Source organism: Phacochoerus africanus, chromosome 6 (assembly GCF_016906955.1).
Source record: "Phacochoerus africanus isolate WHEZ1 chromosome 6, ROS_Pafr_v1, whole genome shotgun sequence".
Taxonomy (NCBI): domain Eukaryota; kingdom Metazoa; phylum Chordata; class Mammalia; order Artiodactyla; family Suidae; genus Phacochoerus; species Phacochoerus africanus.
The window spans coordinates 71,542,887-71,563,809 of NC_062549.1; the positions used below are offsets into that span (position 1 = coordinate 71,542,887).

Sequence of the window (20,923 nt, forward strand, 5' to 3'; positions counted from 1 at the left end):
TTCTTCCTATAGAGGTCATTCTTCAGACACCCAAGGGCAATAAATTCCACTAGGGGCTTCATTTCATTTTTTTTAAAACAAATTCAAATATGAAGAAATTATTGTTACTGACTTAATCCCCATAAGGCAAAGAAGTGGAAAGAAATTACACTCATAAAAATGGGATTTTCCTTTAATCAGCTTCTTATGAGGAAGGCAAAGTAAACCAGACATAGGATGAAAGTTTATTCCCTAGCTAGAGAGCAGAGGACTAAATCTATGGACAAAGATTTCTTCTCCAGGAAACAAAGCCCATCACGTGCTTTCCCATGGACAAGAGCATTAGAGCAGAGAGCGACGCAGAGGTGCTTAAGGGTTCCTGGAGCAGGTGCACCACCCTCTCCGACAGTGCTCATTTGCATATGCATGTTGAATCCTGGCAGAGGGTGTGATTCACAGGTCTCCCAGAGCAGAAGGAGAGACATCCTCAGGTAAAAGCAGTTCTTCATAAACTTTATAACCTCATTCCAAACTCCAGTTGTCAGTGAACGGCTTTTCAGATTGACATCTTAAATCAAGAGAGTGTCACCCATGTACAGTAACTGGCCTAATCTTTTCTGTAAATTGCTGCCTGTGGTTTTCAAAAACATAGTAAATTGCTGGCAATTGACAATGTGTCTCCCTGCACGGCTAACTTCACTCCTGCACGGTTAACAAATCAGTCTTAAATTATTCATCAAATCACCCAATGTCTAGGCTCTTCTGATTGTCATTGATTTCGGGGACCAGTAGCCTGCCTGTTTTTTATGCTAAAGCAAAGTCCATACCATGTTCTCAGCATATGAGAGTAATTGTACACAGGAAATAACAACCACACTCATTGTTTCAGGATCTTAGTTAAGGCTGAGCATGACTCATTATCCAATCAGAGCTTCTGTGATTCTCTACTGCCCTAACCTAGGCAGAATATCTTCTCATACTCACCCCTACACTAGCCTTAACACCCCCTGATACTTAATACACAGAGGAAGTGCTTTTTCTATTAATTCTCTAATTAAGGACAAGCACAGAATGATGAATTCTATGTAGAAGCTAAAACATAGATGGTTCCTGTGGAAACGATGTCATCAAATCACGTCACTTTATTCCAGAAATAGGGTCAAATCAACTCTCCAGACAGTGCAACCACATTGAATTTTTGTTGCTAAAAGAAGTGTGGAGATAGAGTGCTTGTTTTGAAAGGACTTTTTTTTTTTCGGTCTTTTCTAGGGCCGCACCTGTGGCATATGGAGGTTTCCAGGCTAGGGTTTAATTGGAACTGTAGCCTCCGGCCTATGCCAGAGCCACAGCAACGCAGGATCTGAGCTTCGTCTGTGACCTACACCACAGCTCACAGCAAGGCTGGATCCTTAACCCACTGAGCGAGGCCAGGGATCAAATCTGCAACCTCGGTTCCTAGTCAGATTTCTTAACCATTGACCCATGATGGGAACTCCTGAAAAGACTTCTTAACCCAGTGCCATTTCTCATTCAGCAGCACACAGAGGACTTTGCAGGAAGTTTATTTGCCCTCCCTTGAAATACTTTTTGAATCAGTTGCTGGCCCTAAGCTAAACAGTGCAGTTGGGCAATGACACAGGCTTATATTTGAGGAGCACATTTGTCTATTTATGCTCAGGAAAATTAATGCAAAAGGACCCCCAGCACTCTGGGATTTTTCTCCCAGCTCTGCCTAAACAGATATTTCCAGGCCACTGGGAGTCATGATGGAGAACTTGAAAGCTCCCTTGCTTAGAGTATGTCCTTATAGGACCACCTTCCAAGGGTAGTGACCTTGGCTCTAATGCACATAACCCCACAGAGATCTCTCTTCAATACATGCTGGCCAGAAGAGTCTGGAAAAAGAGTGTGGGATGGAATTGAGTGGAATGAGGAAAATTCATTTCAAGGAGTTAAAAAAATTAGCAAGTCCAAGTGCTTTTCTCGCAGGTGGTAGGTCCCACAGCAGCATTTGTGTTTGAGGTCAGCGAGGGGACTGTAACGCTGCTCTGTGCTGAGTGTGTATAATCCTCACCCTCCTTAGGAAGCCGTCCTGGTGACAGATGTTCCCTGTCCTAGGCAATCAGAGTCCTTTCCCGTCACTATCATAACACTGGTTATGTCTTCTTGTTATTACTCACTTAACGTCTGTCTTTCCTATGATATGGGACATTTTATGAGGGCAGGAACTGGATGCAGTCCTAGTGCCTGGCACAGTGTTTTGAACCAAGAAAATGCTAAATGCAATTGTCTGTAGAATTTTCTAGGTTTGGGCAGGTATTATTTGCATCTGCATAGTTCACGCCCCCCAAGGTGGCTCAAACATATTTTCTAATATGAAAGAAATCTGTATGGGCCATTCAGGGTGGATACAAAAGCTCCACAGAGTTAGCGTCCCATGCTCCTATTTTCCTTTTATTCAGTTTGCTCATGCATGGTTGACATCTTCAAGGTCACCTCATAGTCCAAGACGGCAGCCACCACTGTGGTGGCAGAGTGACCCCAAAAGACGTCTGGGTCTTGATCCTCAAAACCTGTGAATGAGGAACCTTAGGGTGGCAAAGGGGCTTTATCCGTATGATTAAAGTGAAGGACCTTGATAGGCTGAGATTCGCCTGTATGATCCAGGTTGGGCCCAATCTAGTCACCTGAGTCCTTAAAAGTGGACATCGTTTTCCTGGCTGCAGAAAATCAGAGAGACGGCAGCTTGAGAAGGATTGGGGCTGCCATCGCTGGCTTTGAAGACAGGAAGGTATGTGGGGAGCCTCTAGAAGCTGGAAGATGAAAGGAAATGAATTCTCCTCTAGAGCCTCCGGAAAACAACACAGCCTGCTGACACCTTGATTTTACTTAAATTTCTTTCACGTTCCCCCAGTTATATTGAGATATAACTTACATATAATATTGTATATGTATACACTGGAAAATGATTATTACCACAGTAGCTTTCATGAACATCCATCCCCTCACATGGTTATAAATTCTTTTTTTTTTTTGTCTTTTTGCTATTTCTTGGGCCGCTCCCGCTGCATATGGAGGTTCCCAGGCTAGGGGTCCAATCGGAGCTGTAGTGTCCCGCCTACGCCAGAGCCACAGCAACGCGGGATCCGAGCCGCGGCTGCAACCTACACCACAGCTCAGGGCAACGCCGGATCGTTAACCCACTGAGCAAGGGCAGGGACCGAACCCGCAACCTCATGGTTCCTAGTCGGATTCGTTAACCACTGCGCCACGACGGGAACTCCTATAAATTCTTTTTGTGATAAGAACTTTTAAGATCTCCTCTTCTAGGAACTTCCAAATATACAATCAATATTGTTCGCTATAGTCATCATGCTGTACCCCAGGACTTACTCATCTTAGGACCGGAAGTCTGTGACTTTTGACTACCTGCACCCATTTTCTCCACCCGTCACCTCCTGTCATTGGCATCCACCAATCTGTTCTTTGTATCTATTAGTTCATTATCTTTATATATAAGGGGTAAATGTAGCATTAGTTTTCCTCTGTCTGACTTATTTCACTTAAAATAATGCCCTCAAGGTCCATCCATGTTCCAGCAAATGGCAGGATTTCTTTCTTCTTGGCGCCTGAGTGACATTACTATAATATATCACATTTCCTTTCTCTAGTCATCTGATGATGGACACTCTGGCTGTTTCCATGTCTTGGCTGTTGGAAATAATGCTGCAATGAACATGGCAGTACAGACATCTTTTCAAGACAGTGATTTCATTTCCTTTGGGTAAATACCCAGAAGTGGAACTGCTACCTCAAACAGGTGGAGTTTTCTCTCACTCTGGACCAGAAGGAAAAGGGAATGAATGAAACTTCTGCCACTATTTGTTTGATGAAAGAGTGATTAGATGGATGTGCTTGAACACCTAGAACATCAGGAAAGCAACATGATTTTCACAGGGAGTTACACTTCCCCTTTGGAAATTAATTTAAATGGATATTCTTCCTTTTTTAAAAAAGGGAGCCACACTTCATTCAATTCTGTCCCTTCCCATCTAATTTGAATCTCAGAAGTACATGTTTTCAAAGTGTCTATACTTTGAGGTAACTAAGAACTACTGATATTCCAATTCCATAAATAAGTTCTCAGAGACCTTGAACCATGACAAGCTTCCCCAAGATTAGGGTAGAATTACTTTTTAAAATACCTTCCTTTGTTTTCTCAGTGGCATTTGTTATTTCATGGTGAGACAACCCATCTAGTTTCTGAAGGAGGCTGAGAGTTTCCAGAGAAAAAGCCAACTGTTCAGGGCATCTAGACCGCTGGCACTTTGGTGTGCTGATTTGACCATTTCACCAGCCTTCTAACAATTCCAGGGAACACAACTGGATGTGGTGTGGTCGCTGTTCTTCTCCTGTTATGTCTAAGTCTGTAAACAGGCAAAGGGGGAAGAGAAGCTGGGGGCTTAAAGGGTGGAGGAGACACAGGCTCCTCCTGAATCCTGGACACTGAGATTCTTCCTGTGTTCCTCTCCCTTGAATGCTGTCACCCTGGCCACTATTCAGTGGTCTGGGACCAGCCAGTTCTGCCTCATCTTCTGGACCATCTTTGCTCCGGGACCTTTTCTCTGTTTTCCTGTCAGTCCTCAGACAGGACATGGGGGCTGAAATGGCTTGTGCTGGCAGACTCTCTTTCCTGGTCAGTCCATGCCCGGCCACCCTCCCAGGCAGCCCTGCTGCTGGGCAGACAGGATTTGTCAGGAGCTTCACAAGAAAAGGGCGTCTCACTACAAGGATTTCCGAACTGTCATTCTCTTAGCAGCGCCCTGTGTCAAGAGAAAGCAAAACCTCTCTCCTTTTCCCCTTCGCATCCTTGCTGCTAAACCTCTGGCCAATCATTTCCATGTTTCACATCTTTCCCTGTAAACCTGACTGATTTCTTCATCATTCTGCTCGCCCTGGATTCTCAAGCTTATCCCTTCTGAGCCAGGGATCCAGAACTCTCAAGCTGGGGCCGCTGGTGGTATGGCACTGGGGTTGCAACAGATACTTTGCAGGCTGTCTATGTTCAACACTCCAACCCATATCAGCCTGAAGCTTCAGACCTGTAATTCTGGGCCATCACAGCCCGGGGGCTCAAAGAGAAACTTTCTCTGGGCCAAGAGAACTTTTTAGATAATGATTATGGTTATCTGGGATTCCTCTCCTCCTTCCTCACAGGCTCCATAGGAAAATTTGATACGAAGCATTTAAATGACATGTGTTTGCCTTCATCTGAGAGTAGTCGTTGAGTAACTGCTCCCCTAGGCTTCTCTGATCCTATCGGGCCCTTCAGCTTAATTCTCATCAGTTATAATTTGACTGCGTGCTGCTCTTTTATTTTATAAGGACAGGCAGTGATATATGCTGTTATTCCAGCTTTAAAAGAGTAAATGAACACAACTAAATGCATTTATCAGGCTCCCTTTTATAATCTTATGAACCATTGTAAATGTCACCTGAAATTCTTCTCCGCCAAGACCATACTCTTTAATTGACACTTCACAGCAAAGAGATTGTGTCTTCGGAACAAACTAATTAACATCAGAGGAAAATCCAAAATCTTAATGACATTTACTCATGTTCTATTTGTTCTACACATTGTTTTGAAATGACCTTATATTCAACCAACTGCATCCGAAATTTTTCAGTAGCATCTTTAAACTGCCTTTAAAATACACAGCAAAGCCTTTGAATATCAGCTGTAAGTGTGGTTACTCTGCAGAATCCAAAGTTCTTTTTTGAAAAAAAAATGCTTACATGGAAATTCAGTAGCCACATTCCAACTGAGAATAGCTTAATGATACGTAACCAGAGGCTTCACAAACTTACATCTACTGGAATAGAGATTTATGAAAGATAAATATTGTTTTAACGAATATAATGGGAGAATTAGCCAGTTTGGGGATTTTCACATCAGCAGTGGCGGGAAAAGATTATGGACAGGGTGAGGTCAGAATCCCTGCAAACTTTGTCATCAGCTCAAGGCTGCCATAGAAAGATGACTATTTCCTGTCTCTTCTCCCCGAGCAGTGGGGTCAAGAGAAGAGAGGAAAGCCCTTAAGCACGCTCAACTTTGGTGAGGGGAGAACAGCTTTATCAGGCAGAGGACTAATTTTTTTTTCTTTTTGTGGTTGCACCTGTAGTATAATGGAAGTTTCCAGGCTGGTGGCGGGGCGGATGAATCAGAGCTGCAGCTGCCCGCCTATGCCACAGTCACAGCAATGCCAGATCCAAGCCATGCCTGCAACCTACACCACAGCTCAGGGCAACGCTGGATCCTTAACCCACAGAGCGAGGCCAGGGATCCAGCCTGCATCCTCATGGATACTAGTTGGATTCTTAACCTGCTGAGCCATAAAAACTCCCAGGAGACTAATTTTTAATGACAAATTTGTTACAGAATCTGTTACATAATGTAATGAGTGGGAATAGGGTTTCCGACAAAATAGCTGGGAGAGAGTTTATTCAAAGAAATAAAACCATTTGATGATTATAATCCAAAGAGTTGAGACAATAACCTAGTTATTCAATGATATTTGATTAGGCTTTGTTCAATACAGTGAGCCTCATTCTACAGCAATAAATAAAGCTACTCTTGATAGATTCATATATTCATAGATTCATCCGCTCTTTAGAAAAAACTGCTTGAATCTTTACAGAAGGGCATGAGATTACCACACAAACTTGTGATTAAAAACTCCTAACACTACCCAGGCTGCAGCAATTACTTAGTTTATTGTGGTTTCTATATGTCACTGGACTATAACGTAGCGGAAAATTGGATTTTTTGAGCAAAAATTTTCAAAATATTTGTATTTGATGAAATCTATGAAAAATATAATACTGAGTTTAAACATGCTTATAATTTTCTTTACTGTGAAAAAGAAGCTATGGGAAACAATTATCGTACCACACAAAGGACACTGAAGATGTTATTTTCAGAAATTATGTTCACTTAGACCCAGGGCAAAGGAAAAAGTATTGTTTAAGTCCCTTGGAATAAGAAATGCATAACTATAGTTATGTTGCTTTGCTATTTTTTAAAAAGAATATAATTGCATCGCTTTGTAAAAGGACCGCGTAGGAAACAAACAAACAAAAAAACATTTCCAAGTTTGGGGGTCTCATTTCGATTTAATTCCCAGAAACTTATTGTCATGGTTCTTCCTTTATACATTTTTAATAACCAAATTGATGTCCACCACCACTTCCATCCCCCACTTCCCCTCAGTCAATACTACAGACGAAAACATTCTTTTAGGACAGCAGGAAAAATATATACTAGTATATTATTTCGTAACCAGAAATATTTTGTTATTCTAGTGAACTGAAAGTTTATGTACTTTTCCAAAGAGTCTGATTTACACAGATATGCTGTCTACCTCACGATACAATACGTAAGATATCATCCCTGTAGTTTCAAAAGTAGGTGTAGTTTTGCTGGGCTTCTTGGATGCTATTCCAATGTCATTTGGTGATACATTATTCTCAAATAAAGATATTTTGTATCCAAGCTTCAGCGCTCCATAAACATCACATTTCAAGATTTTTTTGAAAAATGCCCAAGAAGGAAGAAACCATCAAAAGGAAAGGATAAATGTAAGCTGAATACCCATCATTAGATTCAGTAAGTTTTATTTATTAAAATAAAGAAATATACATCCCTGATTTAGTTTGAAATGGCCCACAGAGAAGGAACTCTTTGAGATATAAAAAGAGGGAGTTCCCATTGTGGCTCAGTGGTAATGAACCCAACTAATATCCATGAAGTTGCTGGTTCGATCCCTGGCCATGATCAGCAGGTTAAGGATCCAGCGTTGCCATGAGCTGTGGTGTAGGTCACAGACGTGGCTCAGATCCCACTTGCTGTGGCTGTGGCGCAGGCTGGCAGCTGCAGCTCAGATTCAACCCTTAGCCTGGGAATTTCCATATGCTGCAGGTATGGCCCTAAAAAGACAAAAAAAAAATTTAGAATGTTTATTAGAAATAGTGAATGGATGGTAAGCTGCTGAAGGGACTAGAGGCTCCATTTCCTATGCAATTCCTCCTATACAGAACTCAGAACTGATGATCTAAAAGTTTCCTACTTGAAAGTGCTTGTCCAGAGCCACTGTGGAAGACTCCAACCTTGAAGGAAAATGAATCTTCATCAAGAAAGAGAATAAGTACGAAGGGACAATTCAGGCGAGGTAATAAGAACGAGCCTTGAAAAAGAAGAATGATCTCACTGACCCTGCCAGGCTGCCCAGAAGTAGTCACCCAAAGAAACTCACAAGAGAAGAGGACCCTCATGAATGAATGGTGACGATTTAAGTCACAAGAGGACAAGAAAGTGCTATTACTGCCATCTGGGGAAATGGCGTAACTTGCTTTAAGAATCAAAATACCCACAAATCAAGTCCTGTGGAAAAAGCGATGTCCTTAAAACATGACCTAGAGAAACAGATGGAGGTAGTTCTCCTTCTGTGTGAAGGCAACATGAAGTCTGCAGAGGAGGCATGAGGAAGGATTAGTGGGTGCTGCACTCCCTGCTTCCTGCCTAAGTTTGTAGAAGACCCTGGATCAAAGCTCATGATTAATATAAGGTAAATCTTCAGAGAATTTCTTTGCATTCCATTTTATGTCAAATTATGCTCATGCACAAATGCACACAGTCTGAATTCCACAAAAATGTGACACCCTGCAAATTCTCTAGGATTACTGATGTGTAAGTTCTATACATCTTTCAGGAAGAGTCATTTAGGAGAAAGAGTAGCCTCAAGTTCTTGGAATTTGGAGTCATCAAAAAGATGCCTTAAGACATCAGCTGAATTCCTTTGCAATTAAAAACAAGTACAACTTGAATTCTCGACATAACTTTCAGTATCTTTAACTGCAGCTATTGAGTTGGATTTTCGTATTTACATTCTGCATGGACCTTAGGAAGAAAAAATGACTTCAAGTCTTGCAACTTTCAAAGAAGCAGCAATAACTTATTAATTGTACCCTCGGTGATCTTAAAATGTGGCATGAGAAACAGCCTCAGAGACTCCAAAGATACATAAAGTCCTCCCAGGGGGAGCAGAAGGGACTGCAGGAGGATTTAGATGCATAAGTATTTCAAAAACGCTATTTACATGTTGACGGGAAGAGTTTAATTAAGAACGTTACAGCTGTGAAGTTAATATGCAGATCTGTGGTCTTACCACAAGGGACTGTTACATACTTTTTAAACAAGTCAGTCAGTCCTACATTTTCCCCCTTTTATAGCTCTTGCATGGTAATAAATATATGTCCCAAAGGTTTTCAGAATGAGGATCATGAGGTCTGTTAATTTCTCAATAATAATAAAGATGATGATGCTGACTGGCATTATAAGAACCACGTTTTACTGAAACCTCACAGTATGCCAAGATCCTAAGTTCTTTGTATGAATTATCTTAGCGAATTCCTTCAACAATCCAATAAAATTAGTGCTGTGGCTTTCCCCGTTTTGCAGAAAAGGAAACTGAGGCTCTAGTAGATTATGTAAGCGCAGGCACTTTTGATCACTCAGGCCCAGTTATTCTTAACTTCACGATACATGCCCACATTCCTTAAAACAGTATATTTGTTTCCTTCAAGTTCTGGAAAGTCTGGGGAGAATCAGGACAAAAGCATGATGCTGAGGTGGTGAGCAGATAACAGCAAAGGGAAAATCTCAAGGTCATGACCAAGTCCCCATAATGGGCCAGATATATGAGTGCTCATGGCCAGGCAAGTGTACTATTAGTTCAGAAGAATGGTTATTCTTATTAAGTGTCATTGGAATAAACCCAGATCCACAGAGGTGTTGTGGAAATTAATCTTAATCCTTCTGGGAGAAAGAGTCAACATTTTAGAATGGACATTTGGGGCAAAAACAAAGGTAAAAGGAGGCGTCTATTAATATATGCAAGGGGGGTATTCCAAGAAATGCCTCCATAAACTAGTGGGAGATGGAGGACTCTGGATAGTAAATAAACTCGCCCATGCGGAGAAGGAATAGCTTATGAAATGGGGCACAACCTGGAAAATAGCAGAGGTGCTTGGGTTTATCAGGGCTCCCTAACTCTGCTCTAGTTTTGAGAATAAATTTCCTACAGATTAGAATTGAGGCTTCCCTGCAGCTGCCCAGGAAGATGTTACCAGCCTTTGAAACAGTAAATAGAACGAGAACACTGGAAAATCCAAGAGGCTCATTCTGGAGTCATCTATCCTTATAATGATCTAGAGTACTTGGTCAACAGCTCAATGGCACTTGAACAAGTAATAAAATGAATAACTAGGGCTATTATACCCATTTTTAAAACCTTGAATTCAAAGAAATAAGGAAAAAAAAAAAACAACCAAAAAACCCTTGACATGCACATGGATATTAGAAAAGCAGTTACCAAAAAAAAAAAAAAAAGGTTCACAAAGGTCACCGTATGTAGCAGGCAGAAATAAGCCTTGTGTGCAACAAATCACTACTATTATTATTTTATTTTTTAAAAAGAAAAAATCACATCACAGGATTGTGTTGAAGCTTACCTGAGTTACCATATTTGATGTGCTCAAAACATTGCTAAACACCAAATAGTCACTAATTGCTATCATTATTGGAGGAGATTGTTTGTTTTTATTCTTCACCAAGACCGTGGGGCTCAGTGATTTGGGACCCAGAGCTTATAAGTGCTAAAGAAAAGATTTGAATGAAAGACTTATGATTTGAAATTCTGTCTTCTTTCAACACAGTAGGATGCCAATTCTACCACATAAATTTTTCTCTGGTCTAATTTATTCCAAATCAATTAACAATGAAGGAAATAAAAGATGATTTTCCACCCAGGGAATTAAAAATATGATTTAAAATGACCATTCAAATCATGAGATACAAAATGCAATGAGTTGAAAAATGTTAGGCTTATTATTCACAATTATTTTATTCACAAAATTTGCACTTTAAAATTGCTTTATAATCTGCATGTTACAGATGATAACTGGGCACTGATTTTAGTACTTTTCCCTTTCTTAGAAATGAGTGGTGAAATATGATTGAAAGCACAAACGTTAAAGGTAGATGTTGGTGTTGTATGGAACTCAAAATTAGAAATGTCATTTCTGGTTCCTGACTATACTTGCCAATGTGAGAAAATGATGACAAGTTCTAATTTTTTTTTCCTTTTTAGGGTTGCATCTGCAACATATGGTAGTTCTCAGGCTCGCATTGAAGTGGAGCTACAACTGCTGGCCTATACCACAGCCATAGCAATGCCAGATCCTAGTCGTGTCTTCAACCTATACCACAGCTCACGGCAATGCCAGACACTGAACCCACTTAGTGGAGCCAGGGATCAAACCTGTGTCCTTATGGATACTAGTCAGGTTTATTACTGCTGAGCCACAACGGGAACTCTCACAAGCTCTAATTACCAAGTTACTGCAGTGAAGAACAAAGAGTAACCACTTCAGGAATTTCTGGAGAAAACTCTTCAGGGATTTTTTGCTGTTTGGCCGAATCAAAAATTCTTCGTTATCTTACGGACTCCAGTGGAGCCTAACAATTCTAAAAATCTCTGTGCTGCTCAAGGCAAATTTTTTAAGATCAAAATCACAAATGGTAATGGAAGACCATTCCGTTACTTAAGGAAAATTTGAGACTATCATACAACAATAGAATAAGTTTGCACAAAGTTGATAACAAGAAATCTAAAAATAGATTACAGCTTTTTATTCTTTTTGTAATCATACTGTTCAGTTTCCTCTCTATGATTTCAAGTGAAAACTGTGCTGCCTCATGAGAAAAATGCTTAGGAAACACAAGAGACTTAACCCAAGATGCTCTACCTTTTGGATGGTAATCAAAAGATGGTTCCACAAGAGTCATAATGAAAATTATGTGCTTTGCTGACATGAGTTCTAGACAGACAGAAAGAACATTTGTATCATGCCGCCGCATCAAGACAACTCTTTTCTGATCAGGATTTCACAACAGGAATCACTACACTGATGTACTTGATTGTTTGCAGACATATGCTCTACTTACATATAATGAGAAATTTCATTCCCAGTCAAACTTCTTTTTTCAGAATTAAGATTCAAGCAAAGATAGCAACTTGCTATTCATGTTTGTTACATTTACGTCTTAGTCAATCCCTTGCCCCACTTTAAACCTAAGAATATTCAAAACCGTTTCTCACTTAACATTTGGGGCTGTGGTCACTGGGCATGGGGATACAATGGAAACTGGGTTCCACTACAGCTTAACTAAATCACAGGGCCATTGCTTTGGAGCGTCATTGTATTAACACGCTCCCAAGATCATTCTTTCCTGAATGGTACCCAAGCTTTGTTTTGATTAGTGTTCTATTTGTACTGTTGCTTAGATTACTGTACAGAAATATGTGTATCCATTTGTAACTTTACTTGGATGATTTATTAGTGTACTCTTTATAAAAGAGTACTTTAAAAGCACGATACACTTACCTTAGAGAGTCCACCTACTTCCAAATAGAAGCAGATAATGAACACATTCCAGGTGACCCAAAGGGCAGTCCATACTGTATACTGGAGAGAAAGGGGAAGGGGGAGAAAGAGAAAAATGTGGAGATGAAAGACATGTATACTAAATAAATCAATAATACAAATGTCAATAAGTCTGTCTTCTGGGAAGCAACAGACTCTTCAGAAAAGAGTGTTCCTTATCAGGTTCCTTAAGAGCTCTAGAAATTAAAAATCCAATAGTTTCTACTGCTTTCGGTAGATGCCAGTAAAACTAGATTTATTTTTAAAGTGCTTTGCTGGCTTGCAGATACAAGTTAAATCCAAGTCCTGATTTGATTTGTTTTCTGACTACTAGCTTTTCCAAGGAACACAATTATGCAAATTTTCTGTGAGCTGTCTATCTAGCTATCTAGCTATCTTTTAGTCAGAATATCAAATCGTCACTTTTCTGGGATGTTAGTCAAAACCCTTCACTTCCATTTCCCCAAATGAGGATCATGTTTGAAAATGGAGTGGAGTAAAATTAACAAACTTTCAACTGTTGGACTATTTCATTAAGAGTAGAGCATATGCCCTTAATATAATTATAGGATAATATATGATCATGGAAAATATTTTTTGAAAGCACAGAAATTAATAAGTAGGATTAAGAATGAGCAAGGAGGCAACATACTTCCGTGATGGGAAACTACCTTCCAATTACATGCTACGAACTCTAAGCATGCTGGCCTTACTGATTAAGGGGCTTTATTAATGTCTTATGTATTAGAAAATGCCTTCCCCAAGAATATTAGACTGAATTAAGGTCAAGACTCATCAATGGAGAGGGTCATAGGGCTCAATTCATCCACCCACTTTCTTATGCAGACAAAGACACTGAGGTCTGGAAATCTGACACAAAGAACAGCTTGATGGCTGAGGAGGGAACGCACCACGACAGCACAATTAACAGACCAAATACAATGGTTTGCTCATTCATTTTATTTTACTACAAAAATCCATGAATGTTTAGCTTCTTAAATAGGCATACTAATTAAATTATTGCTTCCCATTGTTAAATGAAGATAAATGTTGAAATAACTTATTAGCAATTGTTAAATGACAATAAATATTGAAATAATTTATTAGCTATTCAATGCTGTGCCAAATAATAGACTTATGAATTTTAAACACTGCATAAAATAGCCACGTTCTTATTAGAAACCTGATGAGAAGCTTTTTAACTTTTTTCTAAAACTCAATTTACATTTTATGTCTTCGTCATTTATAATTTTCTTTAAAAAGAATACATTTATAATAATGAGTTAAAGCTCCAAAATCACTGGAAATTTAGAGGAGCTTGAAACTACATTAAAAAGTTAACATAAGCTACAATATATACATTGAGGCTTCTGGTATTAGCAGATATTGTTGACCTGCTAATACCTTCTGTTAGTAGTCTTCTAGGATGAGTGGGTTTAGACATTTTCTAAAAAACGCACCAGATGAGTGAAATGCACTTTTCTGAACCACAAAGTACCCCCATGAATAGTGAAAATAGCTAAGCTACATTCTCAATGTGTATGTTTGGCAAACTGCTAAAGTCACAACAACCACAGCAGATTTTAAAGATGTTGCTAATAAGATGGCATCTGGTGTCTGATATTTTTCATTTAAATAGATCTAATTATGGGTGTGTTTGAGAGAGCAGTGTAGACTGCTCAGTCATGAGAAAAAAGCCAGGGATAAAGGTTAAGGGAGGGAGTTCCCATCGTGGCACAATGGAAACGAATCCAACTAGGAACCATAAGGTTGTGGGTTCGATCCCTGGCCTCTCTCAGTGGGTTAAGGATATGGCTTTGCTATGAGCTGTGGTGTAGGTCACAGACACAGCTTGGATCTGGCATTGCTGTGGCTATGGTGTAGGCTGGCAGCTACAGCTCTGATTGGACCCCTAGCCTGGAAAGCTCCATGTGCTGTGGGTACGGCCCTTAAAAAGACAAAAGACAAAAAAATAATAAAAAAAAAGGTTAAGGGAAAGGACATAAAGCGAGACTAAAGTGAGGAAATGAACAGAATTAACTGCAAAACAACATGCTTCTTAATTATTAGGATGGCAAACCTAAGAACATACTTTTTTGGAAAAGCAAATCAACTCATAGTTATAAAAATACACAATAAAACAAACCTATTTAAAATCACAGCACGAACTCAGTGATTGAAGTATATTCTGATCCCTACCAAGTTGTACTATTTTTTTAATTAAAGCATAGTCAATTTACAATGTTGTGCCAATTTCTTCTGTACAGCACAGTGACCCAGTCATACATATATATATACATTCTTTTTCTCATACTATCTTCCATCATGTTCTATCCCAAATGATTGAATATAGATCCCTGTGCTGTACAGTGGGACCCCGTTGCCCATCCATTCTAAGTGTAATAGTTTGCATCTACCCACCCCAAACTCCCTGTCCATCCCACTCCCTCCCCCCACCAAGATGTACTGTTGATGTCACCTCTGAACACTCAAAGATGAAATTTTCAAGCTGAGCAGACCCCAACAGTTTGCTCCTAATTTCCTAACAATAACAAGACTTATTACTCTTCTGCTTTCTACCTTCCTAGTACTGTGCCAAGCACTTTACAAGACCAAGTCATTCAACCATCACGATAAAACCAAGGCAAAAGATAAGCACTAGGTTGCCTAGTCACTATCAGGGTTGGGATAGGAACTTGGACAGTTTGTCCAACTATTAAATGACAGGCTTCCTTTTAAAAGGTCTTAGGAAAAGGAATACAGATTAATTTGCAAGTTAACACTTTCCCACATTTGTCAGTTTACCAAATGAGCAATTTGCCAAATTTCCAATTTACCAGAAATTTATTTCACTCATATATAATCTGTAACTGGAAATGTTTTTGGAATGATAGATTTCTTTTGTATTTTGCTGTTAATGTGTTATGCATTATACAAACATCGTGTTTTTTTTTTTTTAAAGCAATATCCTAAGTGTGTTTACCCTAATACATTGGTTTAGGGAGAACAAAGTTCCTGTATGATTGAATTTTGGATTGTTATGAGATGGAAACTATATACCATTGTGTGCACCTGAGACTCAAGGCAGTACACAGAGATAAAAAGAAAGGATTCCTGGCAACTCAAATAACACATCCAAAGGAATTTGCCTCAGCAGAAAGTATTAGAACAACATATAGTATGAGAGACTGGCTATCTTCCCTTTCTTCTTTTTGATGTGGGTTAATTTATCTATAATGCAACTGAAACTATAATAAAGAACAAAGAGATACTCTGCATTTTTTTTTGGTCTTTTGTCCTTTTAGGGCCACACCCACGGCACATGGAGGTTCCCAGGCTAGGGGTCAAATCAGAGCTACAGCTGCTGGCCTACACCACAGCCATAACAATGTGGGATCCAAGCCATGTCTGCGATCTACACCACAGATCACAGCAACACCAGATCCTTAACCCACTGAGCGAGGCCAGGGATTGAACCTGCAACATCATGGTTACTAGTCGGGTTCGTTAATCACTGAGCCATGATGGGAACTCCAATACTCTCCATTTTTAACAAATACCTTTTGGTTATCACAGAGCACACCTATAAGCTCAGACAGCCATATAGATATACCTGCTATATAGAAGATTTAACTTCCCCAAGTAAAAATATCATTCTTTGTAATTATCTATCCTTCTATTTACTGATCATCTATCTATAATCTATCAGCTGATTCATCTCTCCAACTTTGCTTATGTTCAGTACACATATTTTAAATCCAAATTTACTTAGACAATGTCTATAAAGATGAAAAAACATTTGTGTGTTCTATGTGGCTTCCTGAATATTTCATAGTTTTATGAGGATATTTCAGCATTTTTAAATTGAGATGAACTTCAGAAGTCTCCCAGTCTACTTTCTCATTGAGCAATTAGTCCATAACATAAATTATTTTTACTTCCTGAGCTTGCTTGTTTTCCAATTGCCAGGAAGGCCATTCATTCATTCATATGTGTATATTACTGCTCTTTCATTTTTGTGATTTGGGTGATTTTTTTTCTAATAGTCTTTGCAATGGGACCTCCTCAATTACTGGCAGGGGCCCACAGCATTCTATTTGGTAGAAAAAATAAGTTGAGGAGTAAGGCAGCTAATGTTAGGTACAGGCTTATCGTTTTATCATACAAATCTTGGAGTTCAGATTGAGATAAGCAAGGCAGTAAGACCAGCTTCTTTTGCTGAACTATTGCTGCCATGTTCTAAGATAAAAAATCACTGCCTAGTCCGTCCAGTAAATTCATTTCATCCAGGAACTTTTCATTCATTTATTATATATTCATTCAAGTATTAGGCATCTTTAAAGGCCCACATCTAGCAGGATAACTTAGAATACAGCAATGGAGGGGCACTGCTGCCTTCCTGGAGGGCACTGCTGATGAGGGTGGATGCTCCTCGAAGCACGGATGGCAACTGTAAGGAGACAGGATGGAGTCAACCGGATCTAAGGGGACAGAGAGGGAGGAGCACTTATCCTGGAGTGGAGTGGTCAGGGAAGGACTCTTGAAGGTGAGCCTTCTGCTGAAGAGTTATTAAGAGTTATTAGAGAACGGGGTGTTCTAGGCAGAAGGTACAGAGACTGCAAACTGAGGAGGCAAAGAAACAGCAAATAAATCATCCAGCATGGCCGGCAGGTGGGAAGGTGGGAAGGGCAGGGGTGCAAGAGAGCTACGTAAAGAGCGGTTTTTATAAGCTTTGATTTCCACTCTAAGGAATTTGAAGTTTGCCTATGGCCACTGGAGGGCTTGCCCTGTGTGGTCCTTTACCTTCACTGTTTTCATAAGGGTGATAAGTCTTATCAGTTTATCAGATGTGATAAACTGATGCAAGAAATGGCAGGGCCTTACCCTCTATGTTTTGGTGTCCAAAATGTCTCTGAGTTTGCAATAGATGAAATTTAACTGGCATTACTGGTGACAGTTTCAGCCATAATGGGGGACAGTGCTATGAATGCCACAGGCAAGTTTGAGAGAAAACTCTCCTGCTATCAAAAAGGCCTTTCTCCACTCAAGTCGTATGGATTTTGGACCAAGGTCTCCTCTCACTGCTGTTGAGAAGTGGGTGCTTTTGAAGCACCCCTTGATGAATGTGACAGAGGTCACACTCATTTTCAGGCTTTTTCATACCAGAATTAATTCCAGGCCATCAACTGTGGCTTCAAACCAAAGCCTTCATGAAAACAACTTAAGGATGAGCTCCTTGTGATGTGATAAGGTTAACATGGAGTAGCCACCTCCCTGTTAAGAAGGCACCCTTGTTAATCTTCCCCTTAAGGGCCCCCTTTGTGAACAGATTTCCCATATTCATTGATTAGTGATTCTTCAGGCATTTATCCCTAATAGACATGCTAGAATCAGAGTTCATCTGGAATCCCACACAGGTGAACACTGTTCTCTGATCTGCTGAGGGGTAGGGGACGATCATTTCCAACATCAAATCTTTTACGGATAATGGCACCATATCCTCTGGAATCTGATGGTGGAAGCAACCAGCAGATTGATAAAGCAACTCCATAAACCCAACACTATCACCCACTTCTGCCACTTACTCATTCTCCAGGTTCCTTGGGCGAGCTCCCCAACCTTTCCTTGTCTGTAAAGTCAGGGAGGCTAATACCTACTCAGAGGACATTTGTGAAGATTAAACCAAATGACAGGCTGGTGTGGAGACCTTTCCTGCTCTCCCCTTCCTGGAGGGGGTCTCGAATGAGGCAGCAAATAAAATGACAGTGATCTGATTGGCATATGCATCGAGGACACATCAAGATGAGCAAAAACTCAAAAACGGAGACTGTCTTGCAGACACTTTGAAGATTTGGAAAGACCTGAATCTGCCTCCTTCTACACACAGGAGGAGAAGGGGGAGAAGGAAGTGAGGGACCAAAATCAGAGGAGGAAGTGACAGGGCCTGTCGGGAGAGGACTGCAGGATCCGCCAGGGAACCGGATGGGAAGGCAACAAGTAGGTGTTTACAGGAGCACCTGTGACACTTGTGTTCGCAAGGAACTCTTTCCCTAGTAGGGTAGCCATAAACGGAAACAGATTATGAAATGCACTCAAGACACAGGGGCAAAGGAGCAGGCAGTGATTAACTGCTAAAGTGCATGGAAGGAAGTGAGCGTGGGGGACTGAGAGCCCGCTGCTGGCACTGGGGCGCAAATACCAGGTGAGGCTATGAGAGAGAGAGAGACAGAAAGAGAGAGGGAGGGAGACACACACACACACAAAGATAGGGAGAGAGGGAGGGAGAGACATAGAGAGGGGGGAGAAGGAGAGAGAGAGATAGAGACACACAGAGAGAAACAGAGAGAGGTAGAGAGAGACAAAGAGGGGGAGAGAGACAGAGAGAGGGAGGGAGACAGAGAAAGAGGGAAGGAGAGAGAGACACACAGAGAGGGAGAGAGAGATAGAGACACACAGAGAAACAGAAAGAGAGGAAGAGAAAAGAGAGAGAGAGGGAGAAAGAGACATGGGGGAGAGAGAGACACACACAGAGAGAGAAGGAGAGAGAGGGAGGGAGAGAGAGACAGAGACAGAGGGAGAGAGAGACATGAAGGGGGAGGCAGAGAGAGACAGAGAGAGACAGAGGGAGGAAGAGAGAGACAGAGGGAGAGAGAAAGAGGGAGGAAGGGAGAGACAGAGACAGAGAGAGGGAGAGAGAGACACACACAGAAAGAAACAGAGAGGGAGAGAGAGATGGAGAGAGAGGGAGAGAGAGAAAGAGAGAGGGAGGGAGGGAGAGGGAGCAGCAGGTGAGGGACGGCCCACAGGCTGCAGTGCACAACTCTGCTCTTCCACATCTCCGTCTGTGAAGCTGGCTATGCTCTCCCCAGGCCTCTGCCTGTCGCTGCCTCCCACACCCAGTCCTCTTTCCCAGCCATCTCCTCACCTCCAGACGGCCCAGGAGCCTGCCCCTTCTCACTCCTTACGCAATGGGCTCCCGGAGAGCAGGGGTCCGTAAGGCACACTGGTTGCTATTTCTCCAGCCCTGGCACAGAAGAGCAGGTCTGCAGTGGACGTGTAATGAGGGAGTGGAAGCTACTGCTCTTGATGTCCTACTGTGTGCCCTTTGGTGCTTCCTGCCCAGAACCCCCTTCAGTCCCCTCCACTCCAGTGAACTCTCACTCACACTGCAGGGCAGGTGGATCTCCCGACATGCATCTCCTGGCACAGGGTGCTCCTTTTCAGGACTTGTGACAGTTACCCCTTAACAGTTAAGTGGACGATTACATGATAAAAGCCACTTGCCCTCACTAGACTGTAGGGTAAGTGCCTGAAGGGAAGAAAATACAGGTGTATTTGCTCATCCGTGTGCCCCGCACTGAACATAATACCAGATAAACAGCAGAAACCCAATACATAGGGCTGGAAAGAATAAGTCTAAGAGAAATGGAGGGAAGGAAGTTAAGGAAAATGAAATAAGGGAAGAAGGGAGAGAGGAGGGGAGAAGGAAGGAAGGATACAAGGAAGGAAGAGGAAAGAAGGAAGGAGGAATTGTGAGACTCCACTTGGGTCAGGTGGGGCAGCCAAGAATATTCTTAGATTTTATCCTGTTAAGAGTTAGTGAAGGGTTTTGAAGTGATTTAGAAAAAGTGCAAAGGACAGACTGGCGGAGAGGAGGCTGAAAGCAAGCGGGAAGTCCATGTGCAGGAAGAAGACTGCAGAAGCCTCGTCCGAGGCAGGGGTGCGTGAAGAAGGTGCAACATGTAGAGGGTGAAAGCGACAGGAATAGAAATATCATTAACGGGCACCAACAGCTCCATCACACAGAAGCCCCTGGCTTCTCAACCTCCTGGCACTTTGTGCTTCAGCAGAACACAGCATACAAGGAAAACTCTATAGTCAGTAAACGTTCTCTGCATTCAGAGCAACAAACTGGAACACAGAATCCAACGATAGCTTGCTATTATGCAGATCAAAGTCTCTTAGGCTGAAAGATCAACTCTGTGAAGCCCCTTTCGAGGAGACTGTACAGTGGCTTAGCAGAGGCAATCTTTAGAGAAGAGCAGTAAAGCAGGAATTGTTAAGCCCCCGTGGTCAGCTGGGGGACATAAATGCTCCCATGTCCCTGGGGGCAGCGAGTTTAAGGGCAAAGTGTGTGCTGTGGGTTAGTTATTTTTTCCTCTGTGTGAGAGGATGAAAGATACCAAAAAGCCAATTTCGAGATCCAAAATAGAGAATGGATGCATTTTCAGAAAAAATTATAACTTTATTCTTTTCTATGTGACTGGATTAAATCAAAACAGAAAAGTAGCATATTTTAAGTCGATAATTTTCTTCTAGTGAGGCAGTCATTGCATTGCAAGAAAACACTCACAAGTTCTACTGAACCCTGTATATTTATTCAAGTTCAATGAGCATTTTA

The 20,923-nt window shown here is 41.2% G+C and overlaps 1 protein-coding gene across 2 annotated transcripts in view; it reads right to left on the reverse strand.

Moving 5' to 3' along the window:
• Window positions 1-20,923, reverse strand: part of NKAIN3 (sodium/potassium transporting ATPase interacting 3) — a 558,181-nt gene that overhangs the window by 245,504 nt on the left and 291,754 nt on the right. For both annotated transcript variants that reach the window (XM_047783861.1, XM_047783860.1), the window contains exon 3: window positions 12,484-12,564. In XM_047783861.1, coding sequence (XP_047639817.1) covers window positions 12,484-12,564 — 81 coding nt within the window. The remainder of the gene's footprint in view (window positions 1-12,483; window positions 12,565-20,923) is intronic.